At 39.5% G+C, this 27,325-nt stretch overlaps 3 protein-coding genes across 14 annotated transcripts in view; 1 reads left to right on the top strand and 2 right to left on the bottom strand.

Annotated features, from left to right (window-relative positions):
* Positions 1 to 2,861, top strand: part of yem (yemanuclein) — a 96,361-nt gene extending 93,500 nt beyond the window's left edge. For all 12 annotated transcript variants that reach the window (XM_068394989.1, XM_068394983.1, XM_068394982.1 and 9 more), the window contains one exon: positions 487 to 2,861. In XM_068394989.1, the coding sequence (XP_068251090.1) occupies positions 487 to 515 (29 nt within the window). In that variant the 3' untranslated portion in view covers positions 516 to 2,861. The remainder of the gene's footprint in view (positions 1 to 486) is intronic.
* Positions 2,862 to 4,492: 1,631 nt separating this feature from the next.
* Positions 4,493 to 27,325, bottom strand: part of LOC137660245 (uncharacterized) — a 123,134-nt gene continuing 100,301 nt past the window's right edge. Inside the window, exon 8 of the transcript XR_011047661.1 lies at positions 4,493 to 4,722. The gene's annotated coding sequence lies outside the window, so the exon portion shown is untranslated. The remainder of the gene's footprint in view (positions 4,723 to 27,325) is intronic.
* On the bottom strand, positions 26,085 to 26,423 carry LOC137659710 (putative CENPB DNA-binding domain-containing protein 1). The gene has a single exon (XM_068394531.1). It carries the CDS (start codon positions 26,421 to 26,423, stop codon positions 26,085 to 26,087), a length of 339 nt encoding a protein of 112 aa, XP_068250632.1.

Below are 27,325 nucleotides of genomic sequence, written 5' to 3'. Positions count from 1 at the left end.
CAAATATCTGATATGAAATATCAGATTTTACTCAAGAAATTAGCACTAATGTTTTTCTGTAACTTGGTATTTTTTGTCACTCACTTTCTATTTGTGTGGATGGACATAGCTCCTTATTCATAAATGGAATAAATGATTGTCACTTAATGTTAGTACAGTTTCTTTTCAGTGTTACTTATTCATTTGCTTTATTAATTTTATTATCAGTTATTTACATTTGATGGAGTTCATGTTTTTAAGTTCCTTTAGAATAGCAGTATTGCTGGCGATATTCTTTCAGGTTTACCCTTCTCAAGTATTGAAATAATTAATGTTTGAATGGGTTCATCTAGGTTGGGTCCATTACATAATGCTGTATTTTAGCTGCCATATTTAGTCAAAGACTAATGCACAAGATTTTGTAATTTTTTTTTGTCTTGATTAGTTTTGATTTTTTTAGGAAAGTCCTAAATTACTTACTATACAGTACAGTATTTTTCTTTTCAGGATCTGAACAACATCGTGGACAGTACTGATTGACTCTGATTTGAAGGAAGCACAACCTCGCATAAGGTCATGTTCATTGTTAGCTGCTGAAATAGTTATCAGTATACTTTATAGTATGCTTTACTATTCAGAGGAAAAACCATAGTATTGCTGGATAACTTCAATGTAAAAACTCTTTATCTGATGTCTAGCTTTGAATTGGATTCTTGTGAACAAAAGGATTTGTAAGTAGACCATTTCATCTCAGGGTTTTGCAGTACAGTTTAACTTCAAGATTAAAAGTGATGGCAAGAGCTAAAATTCAGCGTATGGTTCCTAGCTGTTTTGAAAAGAGATGGTTTTAAAATGTGACTGAAATCTCACCAGTTACAGGCCGTTAATTTGTTAAAGGTCTTTTATCATTTTTTTTCCTTTATTGTTCATACATTTTGTGGTTTGAAATATATTCAATGAATTATGAGGTTTTTCAGAGCGAAAATTTAAAGCCGAGTGTAGCTAGTCTTAGTGAAGTTCATCATTTAAAATTTTCTCTTTTCATATATTTATATATTTAAAAGATGAAATAACACCTTTTAAATTTATTCAGTGAAATATAATAGTGATTGTCTTACCTTAAGGTTCAGATAGTGTCTTATGAGATATTCAGATATTGTACACTTTTGAGGATATTTCTAGTCTGCCAGTCAGTATGCACACTGCCATAACTTTTAAAATTTTACATTTTTCTCTATAACTTGAGTATGGTATAAACTTAAGATATGATCACTGTATTAAGAGAGAATGGAAATGGATTGCAGTCTTCAGAAGGCTTGCATCTTAGGTCAACTTCCAACTGCTTAGGCCTGTCTTTATGGTGCAAGGCTGTTTATTTGTGGTTTGCTTGTTATATTGTTGCCTTTTATCAGCCAGGTTCCTCTAACCCCAGCCCTTGGGGATGCCCTTAGTAGATATATAATTTTTTTCCAAGGAATCATGTTTACACGTGTACCATGTACCTCAGCATTTGTAAATTACATGAGATACTATAGTGAAAGTGGATGTCATTGAAATGTGATAGTTTTGGAGTCATCTTTTACTATATGTTACTAGGAATGTGTATTTGGCCAGAATTTGTAATGCAACCTAGTTTTTTTTTCTACACTTTTCAAGCTCTACATTAGTTCTTTCTTTGTCAAAAGAGTGATGTGATGTGCGTTTCTTTCTATTGCTCAATTTCTTTAGCTCACATGCTTTTACCAGTATCTTGAACTTTTCCATAAGAGGATATTTAGACCTCATAAAACATATTGAATTTCACATACTTTCTTAATTCATATTTATAGTAAGCTACAAATATGATGAACTATATAGAAGAAATTTTGTGTATTTTATGTCCATGTTAACTACTTTTTCATGAAATATTGTTTACCTTCAGAGAAACTCAAACTAAATTTGATATATAATGTACCATGTTTTGTATGTGTTAAAGCGAACATTTATAAATTTGATATTTTTTATTGAAACTTATGTTTTCATAAGTCCTTTTACAATATTTTGTTTCCCACTTTTAGTACTCATTGTAGTAATTCTAAAAGTATTAATGTCATTATCAGTTGCTATTTGAACTTTTCTTCTTTGATAATAGTTTACAGTTTTTCATTATTCCCAAATCCATTGACTTCTTGAAAACTGTCTAAGAAAATAATATTTTGGCTTTAAATAATCTCTTTTATTAGTACTAAATTATTATTTTTATTAACCTACCCTGATGTTCATTTTTCTTCTACAGAAACTCCGTTTAATCGACCTTTACTCATGAAATTTTAAAATTTTCTCTCCTTTCAGTAAAGGTAGGAAAACATTCTAGCAGTAAGTAGTAACTGATATGCCAGTCTGAGAAACTGAAGAGTTTTATGTCGGTTGTGATCTGACCCTCTCCAGATAGTTTGCGTATTACTGTGCATAAAGATGACTTCCTCTGGTTTTATTAGCAATTACTGGATGGTGTGTACACGGAAATTGTTCCTGGAAGTTCATTATTCGCATGGACTGTGTGTATCATTTTGTGATTTAAATAACCATTGTAGAAAGTGTGTCCATCACGGTTCTTATCATGGGAAATTAAGTTCTGATGGCTGTTGATCAAGTTAAAAGGCAGTTCATATAATCACCTAATTTTAGATAGTGATGAGCTTCCTAAGCTTTTGTCCTCTCTTGATGAAAGCAGTAACTCAGTCGTACTAATCCCGTTGCCAACCTAACCAATTGCTCTAATTTGAGTCAAGTATTTATTTCAGTAAGGGTTCTGAAAGTTCTTTATGAATTACAGATTCGAAAGCCTGTCCTAGAACCTTAAAATCTTTAATTACTCAAGACCCTTCTGCTGCTAAACCCTTGCATCGCGCAATCCTTGTCGCTCAATAAGACAACTAGATTGTAAGGTAGATGACCAAGTGGATTATTTTTATCCTAATATCCCTCCATTTGCTAAAGTAAGAGCTCCTAAGCTTTATTGTCGTACATAGGTGACTGGCATGACATATCGTATGATTCCCTTAACTGTTATTGGGGTGAACGAAGTTTCAACTGAACTCGATCATTTGCATCCTGCTTCACTTAGAATATTTACATTACCTTTTTTTTTTTTTTTACTTCAAACACTCTGTCAAAGTAACCTTTCGGGATAACAAAACGATGTCTTTTTTTTTTTTTTTGTCTCATCCAAGCCAAAAAATTATTTTGTAAGGCTAAGAGTTTTTAATTTCATCAAATCCCTTCTCTGAAATTGAATGAAAGCACTGCAGCAGGAAATGGGTTTCTTTATCCAGTAAGTTTTATTTGGTAAATTCAGGTATTAAAGGTAGTCTCTAACTTGGTTTATGGGTTTAGGGTTCCATATTGCCTAGATCATAAATACAATATCATGGATAGTTTTGAAGTTTGGTCACAATAGCTCAAGAAGAATTAGACCTAAAGCTAGTAAAAAGCTTGAAAGTGAATGTACATGATTTTAGTAATAGAGCTTACCTCAAATTATGTAGGGACCTTTCTTTGGAAAGAGTTTTAGTAGCAGGTCCTTGGGGGTACCATATTGGGTTTTGCTAAACATTATCTTGAAGGTCCTTGGGGGTACCATATTGGGTTTTGCTAAACATTATCTTGAAGGTCCTTGGGGATACCATATTGGTTTTTGCTAAACATTATCTTGAAGAATCCTGGTTTGCTAATAAAGATTACTATGGTCTAAGCTGTGAAGCCTTGATCAAATTAATTGTTTTAGTTCAGTTAATTTATAACTTATTTACAAGGATATTGGGGTTTTAATTTAAAAACAGATTTGGTACCAATCAAAAAAGTATCAAGATCAAAAGCTATCATTTAAGGACAAGTTACAAATATCTTTAATAAACCATCTTGATTCCTGTAATTCAATCTATATTTTGAGATGGTTAAAAGTAATCAACCAGGTTAGTTCATCTTAATCATACGTTGCTTTTAATTAAATTTATTCTATCTCTCCTTCACTGGCATCCCACCTACAGCAGTGTGTGGGAATCAGCTATATGAACATCAGAGTATATTCATAGAAATGAACAGAATTTTAATAATGAAATTTCTCATTTCTATACTCACCTGATGTTCATATACATGAGCACACTCTTCGCCTCTGCCTCTTGTTATCTAAAGGATAGGGCTAATTTCAACTTTGAAACTGAAGAGACAAAGACACTGGCACGTCAGTTACCCCTTACCGCTAGAATATTCCTGCCTTTACTGAGGTCATGTAGTTATTGAAGAGAAAGAAATTGGGAAACTAAATTTTATGGCTAAACTTAGATTAAACCAAGCTTCTGGAAAAGAAACAATATGAATCTCAGGTGATTATAGAAATAAGAAATTTTATTTCTAAAATTCTATATTTATTTTCATTATAGCTTAAATTATCTTTCAAGACATTCAGAATTTTTTTTTTTTAAATAGTTGGTTAACCTTTAACAATGGTTTGTGAGTAGCAAGTATAAGGTGTTTCATTTAAATGTTGTTATTTTATAAACAAGCACTCTAACAGATATAAAAGTTCAGATTAATCCAAGATATTTTATCAACGTGTATTGTAGCCATGTTCGACTTGATTTTCTAAGCTCTTTCAGGAAAATGGATTTGATAACTGCATGACTGGAAATTTTTTCTTGATCATGATGTATTCAGGTTAATGATGCAGTTCCAAAGTTTTATTCTCTCTTCTTTTAGGATTACCTGTATTAATAATTTTAGAATGGTGCAGTTAGAAAAATTATTAATGGAAAATCTAAATTAGTGTTCAATTTTATTTTAGAATTTAGCAAAATATCAGTAAGAATTCAATACAACGAGACACTTGTTTCTGGAACCTGAAACACTAGGCTACTCTTCAGTATGTGAGATTTCCTGGACCACTACCACTCACTTGTCAATACTTTTTTAAGAGTGCATTAGGTTTGAATATCTGAGAGAGTGCTATCAAACTTAGAGTGACTGTAATGACTGTACAATACTTCTCATATTTTGAAGATAACATGCAACACAAGAAATTTGAAACCATAATATAGCAAGTAAAGTACTCATTGGTAAAATGAGAATGGTAAATTTAATTTTAAGTCACTCTGAATCCTGACAAATTATGGTCATAAGTGTGATTTCAAACATTTTAATAAACTGTGTTGCACATAAATGAAGAGAAGCAGTCAACAATACCAAAGTAACTACCGCACTTTAAGCCTCTTTGAGTCCTGACAATTTACTGTCACAAGTATGACTTCGAACTTTTTTTGTTGTACATAGCTGGAGAGAAGCAGATAATAATATCAAAGTAATTAACATCAAAAAGTATTTATTAATATCCTGAAAGGAATCTTATTAAAATTCCCTTTATTCTGAACAATTCTTGTTAGTTTATGATATAAAATATAGCATGGACTCAATGGGTTCTCTTCAAAAAAACAATAAACTTTCTTCTCTTTACATTTTATATTTAGATATGTATTAATGTGTAGCATTATATCAACATATATTTGAGATCCTTTTGAGATGTTTCCATCAATCTCTAGTGGCTAAGATCAGTGGTGCCTCATGTAAAAACAATTTAGTGTTATACAACATTGCATAAGGCTTTATTTTTATTTTGATGCAGCCCTAGTTCTGTTAAATGAATTATGGATTTACAGTTAGTTGCTATTTCATGCATGTTTACAGTGCAACTTGCCCAGCGTGGTGAAGTTGCTGTACATGCAAGTAATATCGTAGCAATATGAAGTTTAGAAAATTCGGAGAATAATGTGAAACTAGTATGAATATTTCATAAATTTAAAAGGTAATTTATTAATAACTGGACATTGCACATTCATTCAACCATATTACAAATTTAGTTTATAATGGAAAACATTTTAATTACATCACTGCAAATCCTACTCTCGAAATTAATTTTGATAAATGTCATGAAGGCATGCAATAAGTGGTTTGGGTATTTTTATTTTGAATAATTATATGCTGATATATTTTCTTATGTAATGGCAACATTTTATCTTGTTTTAATGGTACTCAGCCTGTGTGATTTTAATGGCACTCAGCCTCTATGGATTTTTGGCTATTTTCCAGTTTGCTCTGGAGAGAAAGAAAGAGCTAATGTTGAAATTGCTGAGGAATTGCCTTGTTTTCTTATACTTCTTAAAATAGAACTGAAACCAGTTATATTTATCTTTTGTTGAACATTTTTTCAATCTATGGTCCTCATGTGTTTGTTGATTGTTATTTTGCATTTTATTTTATAGATATGGATATTTTGGTCTTATAGAATTAGTAGATGTATCAGATGTCTTCTATTTATATTTAAGGAAGTGTTTTGATAGAGATGAAGCATTCACATGACAAGCTTAATGTGAAGACTGGCTACTGATTAATAATTTTAATTAAGAAAATTATTTTGAATTCCACATGAACTAAATTTTACCCAGTAATGAACTATCAAGTTGGGAAGAACTTCCCAATGTGCTGTAACTGTTTGTAACACCATATGTTAGTTGCTGTCAAAGGGTGAATATATTCATAATATTTTATGGAATGACTTATAGTATTTATATTATTTATATATATTTATGAAGATTCATATATACTGTATTTCAGTACCATCTGTATATTTATTAGTTCTCTTACAATCATTGTTATAATAGCACCTGTAGATCAAGTTACTTTTGTGTTTTTGAAGCCTACGGTTCTTCTACAGAGTATAGGCCATGAAGGTTTATCTGGAATAGCTGTCATTGTTTGTTTTTATCAGTTGCCTGAGATTATTTATAGGATCTAAATTTTTCCTTAAGTTCTAGGGCAAATTCTTTCCTCTTTATCATATGGTGTCTTTTATGCTGTACAGTATAAATATCACTTAATTATAAAAGAAAAATTGTGTATAACATCCACTAGTATTACATAGAAATTATTTGAATGATCCCATCTTGAAAGTAATATTAATTTTCTTAATATTTGTTTGGAATTCTTTTTCCAAGGTCACTGGGTTTATTTACACAGCAACAAATGTAAATATTAAGAAAATAGGAATATTTTTTTGCTTGATATTCTTATGATAAATTTTGTAAACACAAAAGGAGACTACAATTTAGTTTCAATCTTTTCTTTGATTGCAAGGATACCTAAATTTAACTTGATTATAATACTTATGTGTGGTTTCTTTATCTTTTTTTTTTCTTTTTTCATATTCACTATCAAGTTGTTATAAAGTAAGCGATGGTTATACTCGTATCATTGCCTTTATTGGGATTATTCATTTTCTGAAATCAGTAGTGTACAGCATTTAAAAAAAGGATGCAATCTTTCAATTATAGCTCCAGAAGTACACTTGAGTGAAATATCTTGCCACTACATGTAAACTTTAGGGATAAGTTGAGTAGGAATTTTTATCATTTTTGTGCCGAGTAAGACATCTTATAAGATATTGAGGGGGCCGGCTAGCTAATGCTGTTTTTTAAAGTTGGAAGACTTTGATATTCATACCACTTGATAAGGTGACTTAGGATATGTCCAAACTTTATAGGATTTTTGCCTATGACCTTCGTCTTGCGACGCCAGGGCGATTTATCCTGAAAGTTAGCGATTTTCAAATTCTATCTCCTCCCTTGGTAATTGATATTAAGACCTGGCATTACTACCCTATATAGACCTGATGTAGATCTCCAATCTAATGAAGATTTTTTTTGTTTCTAAAAGTAATTTTTTTTTTACTAGATATGAATTTTTTCATTATGGTAAAAAAAAAAATAACCCTAAAAATCGGGGGAAAAAATGAAAAAAAAAAAAAAAAACAATATAAAATAAAAGAGAAAAAAGGGCAACATTTGATTGTTTTAAAATGTCTTTCTAAGTTATATACCGAATTTCAATGCTATATCTTTATAACTAAGGGAGAAGATAGAATTTGAAGGTTAATAAGTATAGTTTTGAGATACGGTCGTTCAAAGTTTTCCTGTGTATTTTTTACAAAGACATTATTAATTAATCCTGATTATTATGAATATGTTTTTTGAGGATATTGATTAACCAAAACAATGTTATTCATCATAATTTAATCATAAATGAAGATCCCTTTGCTCAATATCTTGCTTCATTAGGGTCCTATCAGGCAAGGTATCCGCCACTCCTAAACCCCCCCCACACACACACATATCTCTCTCTCTTTTTTATGCTGATATTGCCTACTTCTGAACTCTTATTAGAGCCAATTTTCTTCTTCCTTATGTTAGCGAAATGTTAAAATTGTATTTTCCTTTTTGGCATGATGAAATGATTACATAATTTATCCTTTTAAGGAATAATGAAGTTATTTTTTTTCCCTATGGCTTTGGGAGAGAGTAAAATTTAATGAGAACAAATAGTTGAGGTTGAATGACAGTATTCTTTATAAGTGATTCCATTTACCACAAATTTATGAAATTCATATACCTAAAATTATATTCTTAGTTGTCATTAATAAAATTTAATACTAGTGGATGTCCATTAGCTTAAATATTTTAAACTTTTAAATCTCTTATTTATATATATATTTTGTACAGCATTCATTTATAAGTAAATGCATCCCATGGGTAGAAAGGTTAGGGAAATATTGAATATAACATCTTTACCAAGAGTTGAGCTACACCTGCCACATGATGAGCCCATAAGTAAATATTTTGAGCAACTTCAGGAGGAAGTAACTGAGACTGAATAATAGTCCTGCTCTGGTTAGGAGCAAAGGAGTATTTAAGTCATATTGACTTGAAAGAAATGTATAATACATTATATAATGCTACATTAAGCATTTCTTCACGATTTTTAAGTAGTTGTAATCTAAAAATAAGAATAAGTAGCCATACTACGTATGACTTATTTAACCATTCAAATATACTGCATTGTTTTGCAACATATGAAAATCTTGTATTTTCTTGGATTGCAGTATCACAGGAAACATACTATAAATGGGTACATATCTTAATTTTGAGAAAAGATTTTTCTGTATAAGGAATTACAAGGCATTGAATAGTAAAAGGCATATCTGAATTATCTTTACAACTGAGAAAAACTGTAAATCATTATATTATTATTCATATTTTTTTATTTTTTTTATTAAATGATTGATAAATTGACATTTTGTGGCTGGGTTTCTTAACACCTTCTAATGCTTTTGAAAATTACCTTTTAAAAGATGAGTAAGGTACACAGTTTGAAATATATTTCAGAAAAGTATACTGAATAATTAACTTTCTTATTGAACATCATTCAGTCTAGTTAGAATTATTTCTCAACAAAATTACCAGTACACTACTGTTATATTGGTTGATGAATGCAGTATTGAAAATAATGCAGATTGTAATATAAGATCATGCACGAAAAGCTTTTATTGCTGATGGATTGGCATTGAACCCCCCCAATAAATTAGGAACAGTTGCTGTATTAGTTTGTAAGATAAGTAGATGCTGTATATCTAGAAAAAATTGTAATCCATGTTAGATATTTTATATCTGGAAAATCAAAGGTATGAAAAATGTTCAAGTTGTATTTGGTCAAGAAAAGGGCATCTAGGTCTAATAATGTATTTATGTTCCTTGACATTTGAAAGGTATGTGTGTGACTATGGAAAAATTACTGTTCTTTTGATGTACAACATCGACTCTTTTATAAGGACTCTGTAAAGGAATATGAAATTTTACATGTCATTTTGAGTTGGTCACGTGCAAATATGAATTAAACACCCAATAAACCATTGGGAAAGTGTTCAACATTTGGCAGAGACTGAATTTTATCAGAATCCCCTACATTTTCAGTATACAGTTCTTAAAGAATTAATTTATTAGTATTGCATCTTATTCCAACCATAAAAATAAACATTTTAAACTTTCTTCTGTTAACCAATTTAGTATTAGTATATTACTCTTGAATTAATAATTTTTCATTAATGTCTTACTTTCCATAAATTCTTCAGGCTAGTCTCAGCAAATCATATATTAAACAGCTTTGCTGGACTTTAATAAAATACAAATTGTTCCAGAGTCACTTTTTCAAGGCTTTTTCATGTTTGTTGACACATTATCTATTGCCCAATGGCTTATGTAGGGTTATTGGATCTTTTAGTTTATCCATTTATTCAAATTAATGAAGGATAAATCATATTTCAATTAAATTCTTCAGTTTTATGATGTACTGATTTAGTCATAGTGATTTTGCAAACTAAATTGGTTGGACTAGCGTTATAAATATTTCCAGTCTAACTTAATGATTTTCTCATACATACTGTAATTATATGTTACCAATCTCACAATTTATGATAAAGGTCATATTTGAATGTACTGTACAGTTATTACTTATCTAAGCATGATACAGTAACAATTGCAAAGATCATTTCAACATAGCTAAGGTAGAGAAGGGGTTACCAAAGCCATTAAAAAAAGGTTGTACTTCATCACTTTTTATTGACAAAACACTTTAGGTTTACTAAAGAAATTATTTCACTCATCCATTAAACATATCAAGTAAAGAAATTCAGTGTCTTAAACTATAGGAGCTTCGATGTTGAACCAACTCTAACTTTGCAAGTTAACTTAACACTGAGGTAATTTGAAAATTTTTCTTTAGATGTTTCAACAAATGTAAATGGAGCTTACTATAATTGTTTAGTTTGAAACCAAACACTATTATAATAAGCCCCATTTGAAACCAAACAGCAACCCAAACCTTTGTAAAATAATTGTGTGAAATGCCTGATGCTATAGAAAAATGCCTTGTTTCTCATATCTTATTTTTTATTTTACTATGCATGGTAAAGGATGTCTTGTGCAGTTGAGATTTTGTATACATAGGTAAAAAGAATGCTCCATCTCTGTTAAAGTTGTGTCCTCGTATATTTATTTAGTGGATACTCCTTTATTTTATTTATTCTTTATCTTGAAGCACTATACAGTATTCCTTGTATTTTCTTAATGCAGTATATTCTAACACACTTTTATATCTGAAGACATAAGGACTTGTAAACACATATCTTATCGATCTCATTTTTACTGCTTAATGTCCTCATTGTCAAGTTAAAATTGTTTGGTTCCCTTTGAAATGAAATTTGCTTTCAAGTTTATTGAAATTTTTAAGATGGTGTCAATTAATTTATATTTCATTTGATTTCTGAGTACCTGACCTCTCTCTTTTCATGTGTATGGATGATTGTATTCACTGCTTGTTTTGAGTATATAGTAGAGTTGTGTCTTTCCTTTTCATTCCATTGTGACTAAAAAAAAATCTTTTTCATGCATAATCTTTGTCCACAGCTTCATATTAGCAGTGTAGATATTTTTTTCTTTCTCATGCCTATCATTTTCATATGAGAGCTTCAATGTGCGCATTCAGTTTGTGATAAGAAGTTTATTCATATCATCACTCAACACATTTTCATTAGTGAATATTTGTTCAATGTGAAACTTTTCCTATTCTTAGTCTTGCTTTCTAGTGAATAATATCAATGATGTATATATTGTAAATAATGCAATTGGTATTTCATATTAAGTTTTGCAACAAATATGATTTACTGTAGCATGAAACTACTACTGCTGAAGAAATGAGAGACTGGATGTGCCAAAATGTGTGCAACTTGCATAATTAGTAAAGGATTATATTTTGAAGAAGTTGTCTGGCAACAATGATTCATGAATCCATATTTCAAAAGCTGATGAACCAGTGAATTATCTGAAACTCTTCTTAAGTGCAATTCATATATTTGCATACTATCAGAGTGTAGGTATGTGGTTTATGTAAATGCTTGCGTGAATTTATTTTGCCGTAAAATATCCTGGAAGCAACTTAAAAACTACTTTGCTAGTTGATTTTGTAACGTTAAAATTACACTTTAAATTTATTAAACCTAATCCTATCATGGTTCATGCAAATCTTTTTACATTGATACTATGCAAAATTGTTTTAAGGTTTGAAATTCAGTAAGTGTTCAGGTCAGAAATAATGTGAACGCAAGAGTATTATAGATGTTTTTGTGTTTGAAAAAAAAAAGTGAAATTATGAGTATTAAGAAGATAGCAAATGCCTGAAGTTAAGATATTTAGCTGCCAAATAGAGGTATCAAATTTTGTACATAACTCTCTTTAATTTCACTGTAATACCAATATAGTTGATATTGAAGACAAACTATCACTGCCATTCTTGTTTTTGATATCTGTTGTTGCTCACGTTCTGTATGCATAGCTTTAACATGATAATTTTCAGCTCCCACTTCCCATCATCAATAGCGCTATCTCCCCTTTCACAATAGAAAATAGGTGTTGGGGCAATTTTACTGAATCTTGATTCAGGAGAATTGCACACTTAGTTTTCAAACTGTGAATGATGTTATTGTCTAATGAGGCAATAGCTGCCATACCTGCCTTATATGAGGCAGTTTTTTTTTTTTAATACAGCACCAAACATTATCATATACTTAGAATTATGGGAGTCTGAGTTCTTCAACTAGGCAAAATTATATGCAAAGTACAGTGAAATTATATATTTTTATTACCAGAAAAGCTAATAATGTTATTAATACACTGTATTATTATGTATTGTATATGCAAAGATTTTGCATAACACAAAAATCTTTTTATTTCAATATTTTTCACATTTCAAAAACTACAACTAGCAAAAGATATCCAGTTGATCTTTTCAGGTTTTGTTCTTTTTCCATACACTGGTTGTATTTATTGTAAATATTATTGTTTAATTCTTTTAAATAATAAATGTGAGACTGCCTCTACTCATTCATTCATTTACCCATTGCTAAAATTGTAAGCATCCATGAATGCAAACCATCTTTGTATAAAGGATACAATTGCAAGTAAGCTGGAAATAGTTGTTAGAATTTACGAGGTGGAGGTAGTAGCTAATTGTTGACAGTGTGCCCACCTCACAGACCACTGCCACTTTGATTTTAGTAGTACACATGTACATATTTCATGGCACCTTCAATTCACTATGCTGTTTCAATATTTTTTTTTTTTTGCTTTCTTTGCAGTCTTTGTGCATCTGCTGCTATGTATACGCCATGCGCAGATATACGGGTCTGGCCTGGTAAGCCTGGATGCAAATGTGGTGGCAGGTTTGAGTAGAAATGCTGTAGATCCCCATCTCCTTTATAATTTTGCAGAAGCCATGTCTATTCGCTTTGATCCCCTTGTTACGAGTGCATGTTGTGGCCTCCTCTGCAGTGGGTAGAGTTTTGGAAGAAGAAAGCCAATACTGTAGACACTGACTTCAGAAGTGCCAATGCCCAAGCTTTTTAGATCTTCCTCACCTCATGGCTCTTGACCTGTACCTTCTTTGAGTTCCTCTGTGTCGGAATCCTCTGGAGGAATCCAAAAGAAGGAAGGAGACTCCGATTTGAACTTGGGACCCTAAAGAAAAGGTAGAAGTATCACTTTCTAGCTGACGTAATACTCCACTTCAAAGTTCAGCCTCGCTTGTACTGACCAATAATGACATGTGCAGATATTTGGATCTGAAGTTGTGGCCCTACCTTGTAATTGATGGTACTCTTTCTGCTTTGAAGCTTCTGAAAGTGTTGGCTGACGCTAAGACCTTTAGAACTTCTGTTCCTGTGCCCTCCTTCCACCTGTCGAGTAGGTACATATTGTGACAACCATTGAACGAGTCGTCGCCAAAGATCCCTCTCTGGTACAACTCAGGAACATAAATGGTGGTCTACCCTTAAATCTGCACTCTTTGGTGTAGATGCAACAGTTCCTTCTTTACTTAAACCAGATGGCTCAGTCACTCACTGTCCAAAGGAAAAGGCAACCCTTTTGGCTGATGTTTTTGACAGTAAACAGAGTAATGAAAAACTTGAACTTCCTCATTCCTGTTTTCTTGAGGCTAAACTAACTAGTTTAGCTTTTCGATCTCGTGAGATTAAAGCTCTGTTGATGGACCTTGATGCTTATGGAGGTGTAGACCCTAATGGTATTTTTCCTTTGTTTTTTATAAAGACAGCAGATTTCTTAGCTCCAAAGTTATCTGTTATTTTACGCAAGTTAGCAAGAAGAGGAGCTTTTAGCACTTGTTGGAGAATTGGTAATGTTACTCCTCTATGTAAATGTGTTGTGGTAGCTCAAGTCCCACTGATTACCGCCCAATTTCCATAACTCCCATATTATCTAAAGTTTTTGAACGTCTTCTGGCAAAACGTCTTAATAGGTTTGCTGAAGGTAATCATCTATTCCCTAGTTTGCAATTTGGTTTTCGGAAAGGCCTTGGAGCATGTGATGCCCTTCTTACAATCTCCAATGCAGTACAGAAATCCCTTGATTGTGGTCGGGAAGTTCGTATGATTGGCCTTGATTTTAGTGCTGCCTTTGACCGTGTTAATCATGAGGCCCTTGTTTTCAAACTGAAACAGTTGGGAATGGGTGGGTCGTTTCTTAGCATTATTATTGATTTTTTAAGTAGTAGATCTCAAAGAGTTGTTGTTGATGGGCACCATAGTGAGTATAGGAATGTGATATCCGGTGTTCCACAGGGTAGTGTTCTTGGCCCATTACTTTTCATACTATATACACATGACATGTGGTTTGGCCTAGAAAATAAGCTTGTTGCATATGCAGATGATGCTACTCTCTTTGCATCAATTCCATCCCCTGAATGTAGATCTGGGGTTGGTGAATCCCTTAATAGAGATTTAGCTAAAATTAGTGCATGGTGCAAATTATGGGGTATGAAGTTGAATCCTAACAAAACTCAAAGTATGATTGTAAGTAGGTCAAGGACGGTGGCTCCTCAACATCCGGATCTCAGTATTGATAATGTTTCTTTAAATTTGTATGACTCTTTCAAAATTTTAGGCGTGATTCTTGACAGCAAATTTACTTTTGAGAAACATATAAGGTCTGTGTCTTCTTCAATTGCACAAAAAATTGGCTTATTGAGAAAGTCTTTTAAGATATTCGGTGATCAATCTATTCTGAAGAAGTGTTTTAATTCTTTTATTCTACCTTGTTTTGAGTATTGTTCTCCTGTCTGGTCTTCAGCTGCTGATTCTCATCTTAATTTGTTGGACAGAAACTTACGGTCTATTAAATTTCTTATTCCTGATCTAGATATTAATCTCTGGCACCGTCGATCAATTAGTTCATTATGCATGTTGCATAAGATTTTTCATAACTCTGACCATCCTTTACATTCAGATCTCCCTGGACAATTCTATCCTGTTCGTAATACTAGGCAGGCAGTTAATTCTAATAGCCAGGCCTTCTCCATCATAAGACTCAATACTACGCAGTACTCTAGAAGTTTTATTCCAGCTGTTACCAAGTTGTGGAATGATCTTCCTAATCGGGTTGTTGAATCAGTAGAACTTCAAAAGTTCAAAGTTGGAGCAAATGCTTTTTTGTTGACCAGACGGACATGAGTCTTTTTATAGTTTATATATGACATTTTTGTTGTTGACGTTGTTAATAGTTTATATATGATATATCTCTTTTGACATTACTTTTTTTAGGATGATTTATTGTTAATTTGTTCTCTTCAGTTATTTATTTCCTTATTTCCTTTCCTCACTGGGCTATTTTTCCCTATTGGAGCCCCTGGGCTTATAGCATCTTGCTTTTCCAATTAGGGTTGTAGCTTGGATAGTAATAATAATAATAATAATAATTCTCTATTAGTGCTATATGGTCGTTGCCAGGTTGGAAATGCTAGACTCTGTAGACTGGTAGGGAGGAAAAAAGGCTAGGCACCTGTCTTACTCAACACCCCCTCAGCACACCTGTTTCTTCAGCATCTGCTGCTGAACCATTGGCACAACACCAGCTGCACCGAAGAAACCACCAGTGAAGACTTCAACCAAAGACCTCACCTCTTACATGCTTGACAAGCAGTATGGTAGTATCTTCCAACCTAGCCAGGGAAGATGGTTTGGTACGAGGTATAGGTGCTTGCCAGTGCTGGGCCTCATATGGGGATTAACACACGCACCATCAGTTGGGATTAAGGCCTTTGCCCTCATCCCCCTTTTCTTCTGGCAGTTCAAGAAGGATGTCGCTGCCTAGAAAAACAACAGGCCCAAAAGAAGAATTGGGGTGGTCTATACGACTGATGACTTCTTTCAATACACCATCATCGCTTCCCACTTGCACCACCAAGGTGTAATTCATCTTCTCTCGCTAGGACACCACGCAACAAGACAGCTCACGGATCATCATGCAATCCTGACGTTCAAGTCACAGGGCACCTGTCACCTCTCATCAGTCTAAGGCTTTGTATTGAGATCCCTCCATGCACCGAGATCTTTCTATGTGCCTAGACCGCCCCTTTTCAAGAGATCTTCCTACACACCAAGACCGGTCAAGGACTAGAGACCTTCCCATGAGGTGAAACCTTCTATGTGGCAAGACAGAGGCTGTCCAACAAATTCAAACACTGCAAGACCTCTCTCAAAGCTCTTATTGACATGTGACAAGCCATAATGTGTACGAGCGATAATCAACAAGGCTCCTTCAACACCCAGCAACAAGTTTGTATCAATGTAACCTTGTGCTGCTCATTATCTTGCTCCCCTGTTGGCCTTTTAGTTTGATCGCCAACCTCTGTGGGTATGAGCCTCAACTTTCTGAATAGGCAAACCTATATGGTGTAGTCTTTTCTTCCAACACACGAGTACTCTGTGAAGGATCCTCCTGAGGTATTCATCAAGATCACGAAGGGAGGAGTTGCGGGACATTGTCGACCCCACAGCACCCAAGTTCAGACCAGCACCAGCAGAAACAAAGAACCCTGATACTGTGTGAACGTTCACCTAAGTGTAGTCACTCATCCGTGAGTACAGACCTTGGGGAGGTAACTGGCTCCCATCAAAGGGGGAATAATATCTACTGATCGGCACTTCAGCGCCCCTCGAGGATCAAAACCTGCCCTCGAGTTGCCATGGTTGGAACTTGCCTGAGCAGCTCTGGATAGTGTCAATTCCCAGATCTCGGGTCCGTGGTATTCACTTCACTTGTATTAAATAAGAACTAGTCTCATGCTATCTTGACAACATTGATTTCGCATACCCAAAGATGCAGACCATTTTGGTCTCCTAATTGAACCAGCAGTTACTATGCTGATGGCAGGGACCCTAATGGAGAAACTAAGAAAGAGGGCACAACTTTCTAAGCACTTAAATCTGTCGCCATGGCCAGGTTCCAAGCAACATCGTGAATCAACCACTGGTTAGGAGCAGTGGCGTACTTTATGACCCAGGACTTGGCAAATTCAGATGAGGAGGAGGTACACAGGCTTGATCCTGTCAGACACCAAAGCTGTCACCTTCTTGGCTCATCTGTCTGGAAACTAGTAGGCTCAATAGGTCCTCAAGATTTCTAGCTCTTTAAAGGTAACTGCAATGAGAACAATCCCCACTGCCCTCTGAAGTCTGCTTTAAAGAAGGGGATGTCAATAACCAGATCTGCAACTCCAGTCCCTTTTGCCTCTAAGAAATGCGTGAATAATGCCACACCCTTTCATTCCCGTCCTGGCCAGTACAAGAAGGTGGGCAGCAGAGGATGGAAGGGGACACTGAGATCCACAGTTCTCTCCTACAGTTGCTGCGAGTTGGTCGAGTGATAGCAACACGGTGTGGAGAACCGAGTTGTGGAATTCCTTTGGCACGAATACTATTGCTGTTCCCTAAGTCTCGTCCCCAGGATTGCCGAAAGCCCTAGACCTAGAGGTAGAGGTGAAGGTGATAGAAAGGAGGAACATGCTAGGAGCCATATGGGTTGGTTTTCCAGCAATATTTCACTAATGGAGAACTCAACTGGGGACTGCAGACCGGCCATCGGCCTCTCCTCGGAAAGAGTTAGTTTTTCAAACTCCCTTAACCTGTTAAGCGTCACCCACGTGATAAACCATTCACCACAATCTACTCAGTACCGCCTTCAACTGTATATTCCGTTCATGACTTTAACTGACTTTTTCAAGCCGTCAGTCTCGTGATAATACATTTACTCGTATAGTAAGTATAGGATCACCACTTGGCAACACTCAGCATATGTAAGCTATAGATAGAAACTTATATGATGTCTGGCAACTATTTTTCTGAAGGTAGCTTGATGTTAGAAAACTGGTTTCCTCTCTGCGCTTCGGGCGTTCATGCAGAAAAGGTTGTTTGTAGTTTCTTTTACAATGAGCAGTCTAAAGAGGAAGGTTATTTCTTTAGATGAAAACAATGATATTCTTGTTGAGGAATTTGATAATGATAACCTGTTTGATAATGCGAGCACTATTTCTGAATCCTCCAGTGATGAGGATATTGAAGAAACAAAGTTTTCTTTCGATGCCGAGAGCGAAAATGATTTCTCATTGCCAAATGACTGGACAACGAGATTTCACAAAACTATATAGGAAAGGAAATGCCGAGAGAGAATAAAGTGGATAAATAATGTACAAATGTATGACGAACATATTTGAAAACTATACAGGAAACGATATGGAGAGAGAGAGAGAGACTTGTCCCTTTGCTTTTGTTGCTGATCCTGGCACAAGATTTACGATTGAAGATAAAAAGAACCCATTAGAATATTCAGTATTATGTAGCCTTTTGAAATGAAATAATAGTAGTTTGTTCCAACACGGAGTACTTACCTCGAACTACTTTCTTAGGAGGATCTGGGATCTCCTCCCATCCAACCAGAATTTTGTGTAGTTTACCCTATTCCCGTTCTCTATGCGGGGTAATCTCTGGCGGAGTGATACGCGCCCAGAGATGACCCAGGGTCAGAGAGCATGCTTTCTCAGGTCTCGCTCCTCAGTAAGTTTCTGGTCGCGTCGGTCTCTAACCAAGTGCGACCTTTAGTGTCCCCGATCCCTTTGTGTCCCACGTGGTCCCTTGTGTGCTTCCCTTCCTTTCCCTCTGTGTTCCTGTGTCTCGCGGTATATTACTTGTTCATTATGGAGCAACCCCGTCGTTGCCCTGGGCCTATGGCTGGCAAATCGTGTGGCGCTTTTCTCTCAAAACTCGAAGTTGACCCGCACTCCTTGTGATCGTCGTGTAGGGGCAGTGTGTGTTCCCCTACAGCCACGTGTCCGGAGTGCGAGTCCTGGAATGAAGTGCAGTGGGTGCGTTACGGCACTAAAAAGAAGAAAGCCTCTCGTCGGTCCCCGAGGAAGTCCGTCTCTTTGCCTCTCGGTTCGCCCGGCGTCCCGTCTGATAGAGCTTCTCTACCTTCTCCCCCTACCCAGAGTAGGGGGAGAAGGTAAGTCTGTTGCCGGGAAGCGGCCAGTGGCCCTTCCCCAGGAGTCTAAATTACCAGACAGTGGTATTGTGTCGTCTTTCCACGCAAGTAGGGGGCCTGAGGGAGGGACGGGTGTGTTTTCGGGGGTCGAGGCCCTGGACTAAGGTGGCCCCGTATCTTCGGAAGATCCTATGTGGGGAAAGTTGGCAGCAGCTTCTTCTCTCGCCTCTTGGGCGGGCTTTTCAGGTGCGTCAGCAGCCGAGGGCGCCGGCGCCGAGAAGGACGACTCACCGCCATCAGACGCCCTCGTGTGGGCGCCTCCCAAGACGCCCTTCAGATCACCCCACAGAATGGAAGAGGAGTTCGAGGCCTGGTTTCCCAACGAGGAGCTCCCCCGCTCCCCTCCAACACCGTCAGCGTCGTTCCCAGCGGTGTTTATGGAGCCTGCGTCGTCGGCCGGGCCCCATGCAGAACCGACAACGACACGGCGACTTTCCGACCCTCCAACGAGACCCTACAGATCCTCGGCTTCCTCGTTTGAGGCCTACCCTTACTCTTCAGATGAAGGAGCCCCGAGAGACCATAGTAGGCGGCAGGATAGGTCTTGCAGGAGACGATCACGTTCGCGCTCGTCTTCAAGATCACGTGCCGTGGATAGACGTTCTAGGTCCCCCAAGAGGAATTTCAGGAGAAGTCTTTCGCCGGAGGAAGTATGGGTGCGAGTTTCCATCCCGCGTAGCCAACTCCTGGGGGCGGCAGCCGTCGCGGGCACATCGGGATGGCTCCCCAGACCCCGATCACCAGTAGGATTCATCGATGGGAGCAGTTTTGACCGGCGGAGGAGCTTCTCACATCAGACGTCGAGGGACAGGCATAGGTCCGTGAAGGTTCCGACTCCACCTGCCCAGCATGGAGAGTCGCCCCTTCGGTCTGGCAGCAGCGTCCCTCCTTCAAGATTTCCAAGGAGACGTCCAGAGCGGGAGAGGTTCGTTTCCTCTTTCCTCGACGGGCAAGCCCGCGGACCCCTGGTCCTCCAGAAGAAGGGAGAAATCAAGGACGGAGACCTCCGTCCCAGCGGCGATGCCCGTCCTATGGCCTCTAGTGAGGGAATCGGACCACTCCAAGAGGATGCCACCTCCTGGTACGGCTCCCTCCGTCGGAGGTCCTCCGTCACGAGAACTAGGACGCCCCGCGGACAAGAGAGAGGAAGGGGAAGAAGGCTCTCCAGCAGAGGTTTCCGCTTACCGGAGAGTCATAGGCTTCATCCGACGACACCATAGGCTGGATGAACCGGAGCCCTTGTCTGACGACTTCTGGCATTCGAGCCTCAACAGAATGGTGGATGCCCCTGTTCAACAGAAGCCCTCACTAACGCTCCCGGTGGCTAGAGACGTGAAGCTGGGGTTGGCACATGTCTGCAAGGTAGTGGCTAACCATGCGGAGGCCCCCAAGAGCCAGAGCGCCTCTAGGCTTCTCCAGGGCCTAAAGACTCAGTCGCAGTTCTACCTCCCGGAAGGCCACCGCGCGGGACCCTGCGCAGTAGAACCAGCAGTCGCCATCTTGGAACAAGGCGCAGCAGAAGAGAGGGCGACCACAGCCCCGGTTTGTTTCTCGCCAGCGGAGACCGCCATGATGGAGGAGCTGTCCAGGGACCTGATGCATGTGTCATCCTGGCTGGATTGGTGGGCCGCCACGCTGGTAGCTTTCCAATCCTCATACGACCTAGTGGTTCCGGAAAATCAGGCCCTGCTGAAAGAGCTGATCAGCTCGGGAGGTAAGGCCCTGAAGTTCCTGTCCTATCAATCAATTACACAAACCGCTAACTGGATCCTGAGAAAAAAGGACACTGTACTCAGCAAACTGGTAAGGTGGCTCCCCGACAGAGAGGCCAGGTCCCTGAGGAGTCTTCCACTGTGGGGCGAGACTATCTTCCCCCTCAAGGAAGTAGAAGAAGTGATGGAGAAGGTGAGGAAGTTAAAGGATGTGAGAGAACCGAGACCTCCTCCAGCAAGAAGACCCAACCATAGGAGACCTCCTTTGGACGTCCCTCTTCCTCCTCGCGCCTCACCTAACCAGCCCAGGAGAGACGCTCCTACTACGTCCTGGCAGCAGTCTTCTCAGCCCTCACATAGGGGATCTGCAACCACGCAGTCAGCATTTAGGCCCTCCTACTCGGCCTCCAGAAGAGGGCGTTCGGGCCATGCCTCCCAAAGGAGATAGGGAGGGAGGCCCCCTACTCCTGCCGAAGCCTCAGGTGGGGGGATGCTTCAAAAATTCTTGACATGCATGGCGGGACCACGGGTCGGATCCGTGGACCGTGACAGTCCTGAAGGAAGGAAACAGGTTGCCCTTCCGGGCGGAACCCCCACCTCTGATTCCAGATCTACAGGCGGAATGGTTGGCACCGAAAGACCCCCTGAGAAGGACAGCCCTGCAAGAAGTCTCTGCTATGCTAGCGAAAGGGGCAATGGAGCCAGTCAAGAACCCAGGGCCAGGGTTCTACAGCAGACTCTTCCTGGTGGAGAAAGCGATAGGGGGATGGAGACCAGTCATAGACCTCTCAGCCCTCAACAAGTTCGTGTGCAAAACTGACTTCAAGATGGACATTCCGAAGTCGGTCCTAGCGGCATTGAGGGAAGGAGACTTCATGATGTCGATAGACCTCAAGGACGCATACTTCCAGATCCCTGTCCACCCCTCCAGCAGGAAGTATCTAAAAGTGAAGTGGGGTACCCAAACGTTGCAGTTCAAGATCCTCTGCTTCGGTCTATCCACAGCCCCCCAGGTCTTTACGAAGATTTTCGCGACAGTCTCAGCCTGGGCACACGAACAGGGCATCCGCCTGATTCGGTACCTGGACGACTGGTTGTTGCTTTCAGACTCAAGGGAAGTACTGAGGGGGCAAGGCGCGAAACTCCTGCAGTTCTGCAACGTCCAGGGTATCACCATCAACCTGGAAAAATCCCAATTGATACCGTCCACCAGGATGACCTACCTCCGGATGGTCCTGGACTCCCGGTTGGCAAAAGCATTCCCTTCTGCGGAGAGGCTAGACAACCTGAACCAGATCCTACGGCCCTTTCTGTCGGGTCAGCCCAGGAGGGCCAAGGACTGGCAGAGACTGATAGGTCACCTCGTGTCATTGGAGAAGCTAGTCCCTCAGAGGAGTTCAGTGGAACCTGGAAGAAACCTGGAACCAGACAGACTCCCCTCACAAAGTAGTTCCAGTGACCACAGAAACGAAGGAGGTCTTCGAGTGGTGGATCGACACTTCGAACACCCTCAAGGGGATGCCCTTCGCAGACGACCCTCCGGAGATGCTCCTCTTCACGGACGCCTCCAAGGAGGGTTGGGGTGCTCACCTCCTCGACAGTACAGCGAGAGGAAGGTGGGGACCCGAGGAGAAAAACCTGCATATCAATGTACTGGAAATGATGGCCGTGCAGAGGGCGTGTCTGGAGTTCGTCCAGAAGCTCCGGGGGAACACCGTGGCATTGATGTGCGACAACGCCACCGTAGTAGCAAACGTAAAGAAGCAAGGAGGACTAAAATCAAAGGAGTTGTGCAGCCTCACGTTGGAATTTCTGGAATGGGCCGAAAGGGAGCAGATCAAGATCTCGGCCAGGTTCATTCCGGGGAAAAGGAACGTCCTAGCCGACGGCCTCAGCAGAGTGGGTCAGGTGGTGGGGTCCGAGTGGTCCCTCCACCCAGAAGTGGCCAAGACTCTGATCCAGAAGTGGGGTTCACCGGTAATAGACCTCTTCGCCACGAGACTAAACGCACAGCTCCCCGTGTTTTGTTCTCCTGTGCCAGACCCGGGAGCAGCATTCGAGGACGCCTTCCAGCATCCCTGGGACAACCTTGACGAATACGCCTTCCCTCCCTTCGGAATGCTCAGACAGGTTCTCAACAGGGTGAAGAGAGCGAACAACCTGTGGATGACTTTGGTAGGGCCCTGGTGGCCGGAGAGAGAGTGGTTCGTAGACCTAAAGGAACTGGCGCGCCTTCCGCCTTGGCCCCTTCCGGACAGGTCAGACCTGCTCTGGCAACCACACTTTCAAAGGTTCCACGAGAACCCTCAGTCCCTCTCCCTTCACGCGTGGAGGTTATCGAGCGTCTCCTGAGGAAGGAAGGCTATTCGGTGAAGACGGCAACGAGGTTGTCGGGTTACCTGAGACGATCTTCAGCCGCTGTGTACCAGGCAAAATTGGCTACCTTCACGAAGTGGTGCGCCGTCAAGAATATCAAGCCGTTGAGAGCCTCAGTCCCGGAGATAGTCGACTTCTTAGTCTATCTCAGGGACGAGGAAAGCATGTCCATCCCAGCCATTAAAGGAGTTAGAGCAGCCCTAGGTCAAGTCTTCCTCCTGAAAGGCATCGACCTAGGTTCCTCCAGACACATCTCGATGCTCATCAAGAGCTTTGAGCAATCATGCCCTCCGCAAGCGGTTAGTGCCCCAGTGGGACGTGGCTAGGTTTCCTGAAGATGCTATGAGAGCCTCCCTTCGAACCCCTAAAGGACATCCTAGACAAAGAGCTCACCCTCAAGACAGTTTTCCTGTTGGCACTAGCGTCGGCAAAACGAGTAGGGGAACTTCATGGACTTACATATGAGGTGTCACATTCGAAGGGATGGCGTGAAGTTACCTTCAAGTTCGTTCCATCTTTCGTGGCCAAGACCCAGAACCCAGCAGTCTGGAACCCCAACTTTGAAGGATTCTCGGTGCTGGCAATCCCACGTTCAGACAACCCCTAGTCAAGAATCTGTTCGTTTCTTCAGGTTTGGTGAAGAAACCGGTATCCAAAAACACGATCTCCTTCTGGTTACGGCAAGTGATCAGGAGAGCCTACAGTAGTGCAGGAATCCCTATTCCAGGTAAACCCAGGCCCCACAACATCAGAGGACTGAGTACATCTCTGGCCTTTGAGAAGAACATGGCAGTTGGCCAAATCCTGAGGGCTGGTACTTGGACCAACCAGTCGACCTTCACAGCTCACTACTTGAAGGAATGCTCGAGGAGGTCCTTGGACGGGTTCTCCCTCGGTATCGTCATTTCAGCGCTTCAGAAGATTTAAAGGTATAGCCCCGGGGAACCCACAGGCAGTAAGTCCAAGAGACACAGGTTCCTTTTCCTTAACCCCCCCCCCCTGTTACCTAATTACCTTCCCTTAAAGGGACTCGGAAGGCCTTTAACTACCATAAAATTCATCGTCACTGAAGAAATACGCCCCCAAGGCGTTTTTAACAGAGGTAAGCCACTTAGACACTAAGTTAGTTTTTTGGGTAGTTTTCCCTATTTCGAGTGTTCTCTTTCGATGGGTCAGCGGAACCTAGCCCCCTATCTAGGTTTCCCCCCTTTTTGCTTCCATCTTCCCAGTCTCTGAGCCCTGCAATACACTCCCACCTCCTAAGGTATAAGTCTCCTAAGAAAGTAGTTCGAGGTAAGTACTCCGTGTTGGAACAAATCACAAATTTTAAGTAATTTGTATTTTTCCTAACAGTACTTACCTCGAACTACTTTCGGGTTATAGCCCACCCATCCTGCCCAGAGTGACTTACAGGACTTAATAGAGAGAGGAGAACCTCTTTCCACCAAAACTTACTGAGGAGCCAGACCTGAGAAAGATAGCTCTCTGACCCTGGGTCATCTCTGGGCGCGTATCAATCCGCCAGAGATTACCCCACATAGAGAACGGGAATAGGGTAAACTACACAAAATTCTGGTCGGATGGGAGGAGATCCCAGATCCTCCTAAGAAAGTAGTTCGAGGTAAGTACTGTTAGGAAAAATACAAATTACTTAAAATTTGTGATATTAATTGTATTTTTTATTCCACCATTTAATTAATATCCCTACTTTTAACTATAAATTTGAATTATAAGCATAAAGAAATGATATTAACTTTGAAAAATTATCATTAGTGAAATGACCGCTCAGGGCAAAAAAAGCGTGACGGTACGTTAGCGGCAACCTGGTCCAGGGGGGACGCTTAACAGGTTAAAGATGGAGACTGCAAGCACTGTACAGGCCGCCATCAGAAAAGAACACTTCATGCTTTCTGTAGGTCTGAAAGATGCATACTTGAGATCTCCATATATGAGGCCTACCAAAGATATCTCTACTTCATCCTTGGGGGAGTAGTGTGCCATATCAGATCCCTGAGCATCAAAGTAGCAATTGCTCCTAAAGTGTTAACACTCGTCTTGGCGCACTTAAATGGAATATGTCTGCTGACAGACGTAGACGACTGACCGATTTTGTCTACCTCCAGGAGAATTACTTCAAGATCGGGACAGACTTCTTTCCTTTTGCCATGATCTGGGGATATGGTCCATAGGTAAAAGTCGTCTCAAGCCCAAGCACAGGATGGACTACCTGGTAATCTGAAATACTGCAGTAGCAAGCCTTTCAATGACACAACCACAACAGTTAGTGTAATTGTTTCTTCACGAATGACAAATTTCGGCTCTACAGTGGTAACTTCTTTTCGAACATCTTTTGTTGTACGAGAAGCTTGTATCTCGTGGGCAAGCCTCCTCCAGTGGTGTCTGAAACTTAAGTGGTTAGCAAACAGCAATCACCCTTCCCATGTGGTTCTGGTGGAACAAGAGGTACAGGGGGACCTCGACTTTTGATCCGTTCTTAAGACGCAGTGTAACTGAAATTTCAGTGTAAGTCAGAACATCATAAAAAAATTACTCTATACATACTGTACTGTACTGTAAAGTATTGTACTATAATAAAATGTAACAAATGGCATAAAAAAGTATTAGAAAAAGAGAAAACAATTCCTTACCACATGAATTAAAGTAAATAATTCATTTCACTTTCTTCCCCCCTTTCTTTTTTCAACGCTTCAAACTATCGTTTCGCCTTCTCCTGAATCACCTTAAGGCTTACCAGAATACGCCGTTGATTTTGATCTTCCAACCAAAGCACCAATAATCTTTCCATTTCAATAATTAAACCACTACACTGCTTGGTTATCACTGTTGCTTTCATAGAGTTCAACGATGAGCTCTTTATCCTTAAGAATGGTAGCCACGGTCGAATGACTAGGCCAAGCGACCGGCCAATGTTTGTTGGCATTTCAGTGTTTTTAGATCGTTTAATAATGTCTAATTTCACTTCTATGGTGATGGCCTTTCTTTTCTTTGCTGCACTACCATCAGAAGAATCTGCCTTACGCTTTGGAGCCATAATGAAGTGCAAAAAGTTAAAAAAAAAAAAAAAAGATCAAACATGTGGCGTATCACTGAAACTGAGTGACGCGAAGGACGCCATCTTCCTCGCCCACAACCACAACAAGCGTATTCATCCGCTGCGCGCTAGAAAATAGTTCACAATTGTTTACGTCGCTTACAACGCTAACGACGCTTAATATTTTTTATATTTTTATGGGGGCGCGTTCGTAACCTCGAAACAGCGTAAGTCTGGACCGTCGTAACCCGAGGACTCCCTGGACAATTTAGCCTGGTAATTGAACAATGATAATCTCGTCAGGGAATCTTCACTCTCCTCATCACCACCTGAAATCCTGTTATTCAATCACTTCCAAGGAGGAACCTGAAGAACAAGACTGCCTTGGGAAGATGGAACACGAAAGAAAAATGCCTGCATATTACTCTACTGGGAATGCACGCAGCAATGCTAGCGTTGTAAGCTTAACAACAGTTTTATAGGACAATCGGTAGCATTGTAGAATTGATGAGCGATAACAGCATTAACAAACCAGCAGGCACTGTTTCCCAAATGCACAATTAGGCATGGAGCAAGGCAGTGGAGGTGTCAGTGAGGTTCATTCCAGGCAAGAATAATGTACTAGTGGACATGGTCAGTTACTGGGAAAGGAATGTTCTCTGCATCCTTGTAGTTTGGTCTGATGGCACTCGCAGCCTTTATTCTGACTGGCCATCATGTTGAATAGACATGTTCTTGACGCTCTGCAACTGGCCTGAAGTTTTTTCCTAATATTCTCCTTTTCTCAATTTAGTACGAGTGTGAAGGAACTTAGTAGAATGAGGACATGTCCAGTGCTGCCGGATGGAAACTGGAACTTTTATGAGTAAGGTTAAGGTTGAGCCTCATCCTTTGAGTCTGAC

The sequence above is a fragment of the Palaemon carinicauda genome, chromosome 20 (genome assembly GCF_036898095.1).
Source record: "Palaemon carinicauda isolate YSFRI2023 chromosome 20, ASM3689809v2, whole genome shotgun sequence".
Classification (NCBI taxonomy): domain Eukaryota; kingdom Metazoa; phylum Arthropoda; class Malacostraca; order Decapoda; family Palaemonidae; genus Palaemon; species Palaemon carinicauda.
The sequence above is the reverse complement of the archived record's forward strand: the minus strand, read 5'-3'. Positions and strand labels throughout refer to the sequence as shown.